The sequence below is a fragment of the Drosophila santomea genome, chromosome 3R (assembly GCF_016746245.2).
Source record: "Drosophila santomea strain STO CAGO 1482 chromosome 3R, Prin_Dsan_1.1, whole genome shotgun sequence".
NCBI lineage: Eukaryota > Metazoa > Arthropoda > Insecta > Diptera > Drosophilidae > Drosophila > Drosophila santomea.
In genome coordinates this window covers 23,218,525-23,229,359 of record NC_053019.2, presented here as the reverse complement: position 1 = coordinate 23,229,359, position 10,835 = coordinate 23,218,525, and the positions used below count along the sequence as shown (strand labels likewise).

At 42.3% G+C, this 10,835-nt stretch overlaps 1 protein-coding gene across 1 annotated transcript; it reads left to right on the top strand.

The window, feature by feature from the left end:
* The first annotated feature begins 2,979 nt into the window (after positions 1-2,979).
* Positions 2,980-4,250, top strand: LOC120453438 (putative gustatory receptor 98a). Its single transcript, XM_039638146.1, has 3 exons — positions 2,980-3,796; positions 3,846-4,081; positions 4,131-4,250. Exons 1-3 carry the CDS (start codon positions 2,980-2,982, stop codon positions 4,248-4,250), a joined length of 1,173 nt encoding a protein of 390 aa, XP_039494080.1.
* Positions 4,251-10,835: the final 6,585 nt, after the last annotated feature.

Genomic DNA, 10,835 nt, shown 5'->3' with positions numbered 1-10,835 from the left:
ATGTTGCCAAACTAACACACACGTACAGTTTGGGATAGCCTGATAGCAATGAAAATTATCAAAAAGCACTGCGAAATTCCTCACATTAAGCAGCTGCCTAAGGTATACATCCATAATGGGCGGATTTAAGAAAGTCTCTGCATACTTGAAGACATCTTTATAATTGGGTTAAATACCTACGTGTTTGCAACTCCTCTTGATATACACTTTCTTATAAACTTGCCCTATTATCTCGGCCACAAGCGTATATGTTGTTATCACTTAGCTGGCCATGTTAGCTGCCACTTTGCTGACTTTTTGCAATTGTCTGGCCAGGGATTGTCGGGATTTTTGACTTCTCCGTGCTTTTTTAGTCCAGTCCAGTCCATCTGCGCTTTTTCTTCTACCGCCCATCTCTCAACATGATGATTGGCCGGTGAAAAATGCAATTATTTTTGATTGTAGTTTAAGGTGGCATGTTTGCATTGCGCGCCAAATGCCGCACATTTATCACACTTCCTGTGCCACAAAACAAGGGGCGAACATTTTTGCAAGTCGACACGGAGAAAGTGACATGGAATTTATTGAGCCAGTCTGGGGCCATATATCAGGCGCAACATTTGTCAGGAAGTGCCAATGGCTCTAAACCGAATTGAACTTTGTTATTTGACCTATTGATTTTCAGCACAGCAGCTTCGTTCGCTTCGTTTTCTCCTTTTTCCGGTTCGGTACTCTGTGCGATGCGTGTTGTAATTTTGGCAATTTAAATGCCATTAAAAGCGGCGTAGCCCCAAAAAGTTGCAAATGATGTGCGAAGGATGGAAATGTTGCGAGCATTGTTCGTATTTATGCAATTTGTGGCAGCTGCTCGAACAACCGCAGCTACAAGACACATGTAGAGCACTCACACCATTTCTGAATGCCAGTGCCACCACACAAAACAACCACAACAACAGCACTGGCATGGAATTTTCAATTAAATTGCAAAATCAATTTTCTGCAAATTAGCATATTTATATTTGCATATTTTTAATGGGCTGACGAAAGCGGAGCACAGGTCACAACAGGTGCGAAAAGGGAAATTGTGCCAAATTAAAATCAGATAACTCGCTCTAACTTACACTAGACCACCATCACATACATATGTACATATGAGTCACGGAGTTGGGCTCCTCCAGTCGTCATCAGCATCTGTTCCAGTGGAGCGTGTCTAATGTTCAGCTTTCAGCATTCAGCATTAGAATCTCCTATCTCGTATATATAAAACCAGAGTTTGCACAGCCCTGAGCATCTTCAAAACCCACTAACCGCACATCCACTTCCAGGAATCTCAAAGTCAGCACTCCTCGCGGCCACGTGTATGGGTACTTGGTAATCCCATTGCCTATGGCATATGGCATATCATAACCATATAGACAACTCATCTTACGGCAGGAATTTCGATAATTACATTTGGCAACTGCCGCATTATGGCGATTGGGGAGAATGAGAAGTACACGAGTGAGTTCATATATTAAATAAACTAATAATCTGTTTAAATAAACCAAAAATTTCATGCATTTTATTAAAAGTCAGTGTTTAGCATTGAACAAAGCTGCATTTTAATTTATGCTCATACATAAACAATTTATTTAATTTACATAAGTTCCACATTTTTATATTCTAAATTTTTTTAAAGTTTTGCAAATCACTAGTACGAGCTGTTATAGCTTTACCAGCTGTATTAAACCAGCATCTCTTTAAGTATAGTTCTATATTTGAAGCCTTTTCTAAGTAACATTTAATCCTTAAAACTTTTGCACCGCCCCAAAAATGAAATGTCTCCCACTCGCATATACATTTTAATTTATTTATACACGTTTTTACCCCCAAACTGGCGAAATGGTTTGCCCCAAACTCAGCGCACATGTGTGGCCACCATTTTGGTATACAAATTACAAAATTATACAAATCAACGCCGCACAATTGCTTCAATTGAACCCCAGACCAAACCAAACCAAACCAGACCAGACCAGACCAGAGGCCTCAGCTTCAAGAGCCCAATATTGCGATTCTCGGGTAGTACGATTATATACCTCGAACATTCCTGCCGGTGATGGTGTGTGGCTGGCAGAGATTAGAGTCACTCCAGACGAACACAATCAAAGACAAAGCGTCCTCGACACCTGCGCGGAATTATGAGGCCCACTTGCAGACGTTGAAACGCGGGTGGATCAATCGCGTTGGGTGGTTGCTACGTGGTTTTGTGGGTGGTTTGGTGGGTTGGTGGGCTTTTGGGTGGCTAAAGGGCGAGGCAATTAAGTCATTATTTTGTACACAAACACATACTGATATTCCCGCCCCAAAGGCGTTCGTTCGTTGGTTCGTTCGTTCGTTGGTTCGTTCTGCAGGTGTTTTACAAGTGTGCAAACAAAGTGGCACGGTGGTTGCATATAAAAGCCAGTAAAGCGGATGTAAGTGTCTGCCTTCTGTGGCAACGGGCTTCGCATGCGTGTTTGTTCGTTTCCCCGTTTGTTTGCCAGTCCTCCTCGTTGTGGTTGCAATAAAGGCATGCAAATTTATGTGGAGCCCCAGCCGCTCCTTTCCCGCTTCCCCTTCGTATTTTCCATATTTTTGATAAGCAATTTTCATCGCCCCCCAGAGTTGTGTGTGTGTGCCTGAGTGGTGGCGAAATGAAATTAACAAATCATTTCACTTATGGCCACTGGGGCATCTGCTACCACTTGGCTCTAACATCACTTTAATGCTAATTTGAATGGGAAATGTGTCATTTCGTGTGATTACAATGGGATCTTATCAGCAGGCAGTCAGGCAGGCAGGCAAATTGAAACATTTTTCATAAATGTAATGGAGATTTTTTGACAACTAATATATTCAATTTTCCCAAGTGTGCCATCCAAGATATTAATTGGCTTTTCCCCTGTACCGATAATAGCAATTAGCCAATTACAAAACATAAAACACAAGCCACTGAGAGAGGACCTTAGTTTATTTTCAGTAATGGCACAAATGTCGGGAGAACTGCACGCTGCTTCGTTGCTTCACATGAGGCGACTGATGAAGTGTTTGGGAATTCTGCCTTTTGGTCAGAATCTATTCGCGAAAGTATTTTGCTATGTACTACTCTTTATGGCACTGGTATTTTCGAGCTACTGGCGCTTCAGCTTTAACTATGCATTGGACTACGATTTCCTGAATGATCAATTTTCAAGCACCATCGACCTGAGCAACTTTGTGGCCCTAATTGTGAGTCATGCGATCATCGTGATGGAGCTACTTTGGGCCAATTGCAGCAAGGATGTGGATAGGCAACTGCAGTCGATCCACACCCAAATAAAACTGCAACTGGGTACACCGAATACAACGGATCGTGTGCGGAAATATTGCAATTGGATCTATGGATCCCTAGTCATACGATGGCTAATATTTATCGTAGTCACTGTGTATAGTGATCGCGCTCTTACCTTATACGCCACCTATTCGGAATTGGTTTTGCTAGCGCGTTTTTCCGAGCTCACACTGTACTGTGCTGTGATTTTGTTTCTTTACCAAGAACTTATCGTCGGCGGTTCAAATGTCCTGGATGAACTGCACAGAACCCGATTTGAGATGTGGTCCATACGCCGTTTAACACTGCAGAAACTGGCCAAATTGCAAGCCATCCACAACTCTTTGTGGCAGGCTATCAGGTGTCTGGAGCGCTACTTTCAACTCAGTCTGATCACGCTGCTCATGAAGTTCTTCATCGACACTTCGGCACTGCCATACTGGCTCTACCTCAGCAGAGTTCAGCACACAGAAGTTTCCATCCAGCACTGTTAGTATAAGCAATAAAATATATATATATTTCAATATATTTAAAACAGATGTCGCCACGGATGAGTGCATCAAACTCTTGGAAATCGTAGTGCCCTGCTATGTCTGCACACGTTGCGATGCAATGCAGCGAAAGTTTCGATCCATGTTCTACACAGTCACTACAGATCGACGTAATGGTCAGCTAAATGCGGCTCTAAGGAGTCTGAATCTTCAGTTGAGTCAGGAGAAATACAAGTTTAGTGCCGCAGGAATGGTGGACATAAACACCGAAATGCTGGGAAAGGTAAGCTTATCTATACACTTTGAATAATGGAAAAAATCTATTTTTTCAGTTCATTTTTGGCATGATCAGCTACATTGTGATCTGCATCCAGTTTAGCATCAATTTCAGAGCCAAAATCCCGAAGACAATGGCCCAAAACACCACCACATTCACAAGTGCCCCCGTTTAAGTGACGTCTTTGAATCGATTATTTGTTGGGCAGTCTAGTCGCGTGCTTATTAAATTAAAGTCAATTAACCTAATTAGCAAAATGGATGCCTGCCCGTGCATAATCAAAAAAGGAAACATGGACAACGGGCAATCAAGGCAGCAGCAAGCAACAGCAGCTGGCCGAAAGTCTATTCACATAATTATTCATGCTTAAAAATTCTATTATAAACTTTTGCCAACGGCCACTGACCGTTCGTAAAGGACTAAGGACTAAGGATACACGGAGGTCCTGGGGATACTTGTGCTCAGCCCTGGGGCTTGTTGGCCACGCATGGCCAATCTGTCAGGAGTTCATACGTTAACTAATGTATATCTGTAAGATACACTTGTATAGTGGCCATTTATATTTCCATTGTATACAACTTAAAAGGAAAATAGAAAACAAATCTTTAGTATAAACATTTTAATAAACGAAAGACAATTTACTGCTCTGTCAGCTTTCTGTTACGTTGCAATTCTACACTTCATAATTGTTTCCAGGAAAACAACATTTTAGAGTGTAAGCATCCTTGAAGCCTGCCACTCAGCCAATGGCTGCCACGTACAGATTCGTGGCCAAGTGAGCGTGCAGATTACTCATACTCATACTTTCTTTATACATATATTCGCACGAGTAGGCTTTGAGTTTTGGGCCTAAAGCGAAATTCCCGGCGCTCTATGATAAATCGAATTGAATCTGGGTAGTGTGGGTAGAGTTGTCAAGTTGAACAGAATCGTGCTGCAGGTCATGCGGCAAATCTCAAACTTTGCAGGGCACTTCATTAATCAGGATGAATTTTTTATTGATTCACTTTTAAATTTGCGAAAAAAGTAAAATCCTCGACGGAAGGATGAAGGATCCAATAAACTGCAACTGTTTGCTGTCATATGCGACATGACAATGCCCTTCTTCCGAATCGACTTAGGATTCTAACGAGCTCCCTCGACACTTGACACATTGGGTATCAGGCAAATTTCTGAAGCGGCTAGAAGATTTTCTTTCACTTACACTGCTTTTGTGTCAGCAGAGATGCACTGCAAAAAAAAAACTCAATATTGTTTGCTTCAGGCTTCAAATATTCGAATATACATCGTTGCTCTTTAAAGGATAAACTTTGCATTTCCAGATCCATTTTCCTAACTTTATAAGTACAAGGTATTGAGAGAAGCCCCTGTTTTTGCTCAGTGATCGGCTGTCTTCAGTGCGAGCCAGGGTGTAAAGTCATTTCGGATTTTCATTTCACCCATTGACGGCAGCTTAAAGAAGCCAACTGCAGCTGCAATGGCTTTGGACCACCTGAAAACGTTTTTGTTCAGCAACTTGGGTATTTTTCCAACTCGAAGTCAGCTTATGTGTTGACACTAATTAATGCTCAAGAGTCGCCCCCTGTAACGCCTGATTGGTAGGGAGTTCGAATGGCAAATGTTCGTGTGCTCTTGCCGCAACACTTTGGCCAAGCCAATGGCAAATAATAAAAGGCAACTCATAATCGTCTCATAAAAATCAGATGTGCTCACGCACATTAATGCACATAGACGCCAATGGCAGTATCCCAGTATTCCAGTGCCATGGGTTCTTTGACATAGACAATGGCGGCAATGGCAGTAACGTTTCGTAACGTTTATGCGGGGAATTTATAAATTAAGAATTAAGTATATATATATATAAAAATAATGCAGCCATAGGATTATAACTGGATTTATTTCAGAATAGTTACATTTGATGTTCGTTTTTTGTCTAAAGAAACTTTGCAGCAATGCAGTAGGTAATAATTTATTTAAGATCAGAGCAAGGACACATATTTTGTACGTTGCTTCGTTATTTCCCCCATAAACGCAGTATGTATTTGCTTCTTGGCAGTGACGGACATGAGAGTGGAACACAACCAGAACACACACAGTTTCGCACACTTGCTGGAGGGACTTTTATAGCGACACGTAGTCAGGCACGTTTTGAAGTGCAGGAAGCTCTATCATAGACAGAAACGAGCTTCACTCTGTGTGCGTGTATATGGGCGAGTGTGTGTGTGTGTGTGTGTGTAGTTATTACTTTTATGAAGCATGTGATTACATTTTATTTTTAATGCTTTTAGTAAAATGAGGTTAGTACACACTTGGTTAGCGACAAATTACATTTCTTTTTTTTTCCTCTCTCTCTGTTTTTTTTTTTGTCAGCTTGCCTGTGCAGGCGGCGAATATTCGGTTGGTTTTTGGCCTGGATTTTGTAATCTTCGGCTGCGTCACAATATTTGCACTCGCTAATTGTTGTTGTCATTGTGGATGGGAGGGTTGAAGTAGTGCTTAAACCATCAACCATTGGCTGCATTAAACATGTGCACAATTAACTTCCGCTTCCGGTTATGATTGAACCCGGCCATATTTGAGTCGAGCACGGACATGCAGGGCGTGCAGGACATACAGGACATGCAGGACATTTTGGGGCCGATAAGCCATGCAATAAACACACACACACAGAGGCACACACAGGCACACACTTACATGCTGCGGTAGTGTGCGTGGCTGCAGTTAACTGTTTGCATATTAACGACAAATAACCCACAATCTCGCAACCTTGCAGCAGTATTATGTATCGATGGGCGAGCACGCTGAGTGAGCGATAAGCACTAGATAATATTCAGGACCTGCCATCGCAAAGGATACCTTAATGGTCCGCCAGCAGCAGAGCTTTAATTTAAAGCCTCAAATAGCAGTGTATGTGCCCAAAGACATTGTTTACACACACACCGGCCATTTTGCCGGGGGTCTCGGTTTGAGTTTGAGTTTCGGTTCGGTTCGAGCTCAAAGGGTTTAGTGCTTGAGTGCAACAACCACTGTCGGGCATTTGCAAAGCCAATTGGGCTAAAACCAGCAACGGTCGCGATGCCCCAAACATACCAATTAACTACATAGACAAGCTTTGGCCAAACTAATTACATGGGAACCAACAACTAGCTACAAAATAAAGTAGATTTTTGATTCAATTAAAATGTACAACAGCTTTAAATCAGCATACTCTAACTATTCACTTTAATAAAAGATCTAAAAAAAGTATGTAAATTATACTGTAAAAAAAGGGAACTTTAAACTGCTTTTGGCATTACCAGAGCACGTGCACACAACCATAGAAGTCATTAAAATGCGTCGCGGAAACTAACCAATGTTTGGATATCAATGATATTGGGCTTACAAAAAATAACTAATTAAATTCAACCTATGTTCGCCTGCGTCGACCTATGAAAAACCCGACCTTTTCACAGCAAGAAAAACCGAGAAAAACGAACCATTGCGCAAACTTTTCATAATCATTTGATTCGCTGAATGAGCGGTAATTAAAACAATAATCTAGCCAATGCCCCGAGCGAAACTGACTGAACCAGGTCAACCAGCGAATTGGCTGAAGTGATTTGGCATATTTATGGGTATTATGGCTATATATGTTTTGCCACTACACTCGAGGGTGCTACGTAGGCAGCTGCCATTTTACTTTTGAACCCGACTGTGCCAGTGCCAGTGTGCTCTCGCAAAAAGTCTTCGAAGTCCGGATCCGGCTGAGTTTCCTGCCTCCTGGATTGGACCTCTGCCAACCGAAATGGGTGAAAATAATAAACAAATCGAGTGGGGCAAAATGTTGACCAATATTTCAGCTAGGCTCCTTAGTTGCCGGTGACTGGATTGGTTTCGGATTCTTGCCTTGGGATCCGGATTCCGTATTCCGGAGTCCAGAGACCCTTCCATCCGGATTGCCATAAATTATGAGGAGTGGGAGTGGGCTCCATGAGGCACCTGATTTGTTTATTTGTGGGACACACATTTTTCACAATTTTGCCTCCGTCTGTTGACGTCGCACATTCCAAAATTCCAAATGCCATCGATGTTGGCGCCACGTGAACTGTTTTTAAGCTGGCAATCTAAGAGCGAAGCTGACAAAATGCTGTGGCAAATCCAAGACCAAATCCAAAAGCCGATGCGAATCCATTGACATGTGATAGTATTTGCTCGATGCAAACAGACATGCAAAAACATTTAATTGCTGTGCAAATGTTTGCTGAAAAGTGCTTAAAAACGTCTCAGCACGAGACACACATCACGTACTTAATTATTTGCTAGGCAAACAAAGACAAAAGGGTTATTTTCCCACTGCATCACAGTTGCAGTTGCAACTACAATACTGCGTGAATGTGTTCATTTTGTCGTCCTTTGGCAGGCTCAACAGACATAAAAATATCCAGGGGATTGAGTGACTAAGAAGCTTTATGGCTGGGACCTTGATGTTTCATTGTTTCATTCAATCCTCGCCAGCCCTTCAAAGCACTCACAATGGCATTGTGTTTTGTGAGCCAACCCACCAACCCAGCAACTCACAACCTACCTGGCTGCAGCAACTTGTCACCATGCAACTGCATTTGGTTGGCCAAATCGTTAACTGATCTCTGTGCCGGAGTGCCGTAAATTCCAGAGCCTGCCAACTTTTCAACTGCCACGCCCACGCCCACGTCCACGCCAAAGTCTGTGGGTGCAGAAGTTATGCCCGGGGCAATGGGAAATGTTCACACCATTCGCTTTGTTAGCTTTTCGAGGTTGGTTGGCCAAGAACCATTAGCATTAGCACCACTAAATAGAAAATTTGGCCGAAATCCAAATATGCAGCCTCTACACCCGCTGCCAAAATGCTTTAAATGCACTTAAGAGTTGGATCTTTTTTTTGGGCACTCTTATTCAATGGGTTTTCCATTAAATTTCAATATTTCGATTGGCCAAACGCAAAGAAATATTAATCTATTTTCGCAACACAATTTGTTTATACGTATACCTGGCCTTTTTACTTAATTTGCAATCAAATCGAGTTTTTGCATTTGGATATTCCGAGATAACTTTCGAGCATATCTCAATGTTTGCTGTTGAACACTCTTGTGTAATTGCAAATAGATTTCTGCAACTTGAAGTTGTGGTTTCAAATTGTCTTTGCCTCAATGGTCTGGCTTTCATCTAAATAAATTACTCGAAATTCTTGGTTACTAATTACAACAAAAAAGAATTCGTTTGAAAAGATTAAGAATCTCTGCATTGCATTGCGGGCTGTGTAAATGAAAGCACTCAAAGCCAAAAGCCAAGTGCGGAATAATTTGCCACAACATCGGAATGGCTTGTCTTATAATAAGGACTAAGGACATCAGCCCAGCATTGGCATTCGGGTTAAAGGCATTCGGTTGAAGAGGGAGTAGAACGGCGCCCCCAAGGACATGGGCAAACCGCTCAATCAAGTACAGATAGCTGAAATCGCTCCATCTTCCATGGATACTTGTATTTCCAGCGACTGGGCCGCTTAACCCCAACCGAATTGGATCATTTGCAGGCTATCTAAACGCGCCAATGTTGCTGCTGCTTTTGTGGCGCAACAAAATACGGCACAATAACACTTTGACACAACATTGTCATAACTCTTTATAAGGGACATGGTCGATCTGTGTTGGGTGTTCAGTGTTGGGTTGCTTTTCTCCGCTGACGCTGGGTCGGGCAATATAAACAATGGTTGAGCTCTGGCCCCTAAACGATTGCTCGTGGCTGACATACAAGTTGTATTTTTCAATATTGTTTTTCCATGTGATTGAAGCACAAACATTATTAGCATACTCCTTGGCTACTTGTTCGTCCCTCCCATGTCCATCCATCCAACCAACCCAGAAGCAAGCAACTTACCAGCCAGCCAAGCAGCATACATACATATATAACTGGGTATATAGTTCCCGTCTACATTATGCAAACATACATCAATAACCTAGTACGTAGTAATGCACTTGTCTCTCGGCAGGCGTGGCCCCCTCTTTCTCAGGAGGTGCCACCCCAAAAACCCCCCTCGACTTCCATGGACAGCTGCGGCAATATGTTGGCATTGCCATTGTATCTTCAAGTCGGCGAATGGGATGGATATGCAGAGGACCATGCGGATGTAATGGAGCCATGGCCGAGCAAAGTATGGCTGAAGGCATTATTGGAACAAATCTTTCTGTTTTTGGCTGCCTTTCGGGATGCCATTCTGGTGGATAGTCAGTGCTGCTATATACTCATTTATATCCACTTATGCATGCACAGAAATACTTGCGTATTATAGGTAACACAAGCTTAACTTTCAAGTCCAATACTCCATTCTGTCAAACAAACTACAATGAAAAACACCAAAATTTCAAACAGCAAGAGAAGATGAAGTTGAGAGACCCTAATCTGTTAACACACACACATTGAAGTAAGTAGGGCATCAAATTGCCGCCTAATGGTAATTTGATGAAACTAATTTGATAACAAATTCAATTTGAGAGTACCCAAACTCTAGACGTTGGCCAAATGCATTTGGGCCCAATGTTGGGTTGGGTAGGTGTGTTCGACTGAGGGCGTTGCTCGGCTGAGGTTTTAACGCCAATGCAGATTGTGACACATTAGCACAGACAAACACGTAGACGTACATACATACGCACACTGGCGACAGAAACAAAAGGAACAACAGAAACAACAAGAACAACAAGAACAACAGGAACGACAGCGAGGGCAGTAAACAGCATACATCCTGTGG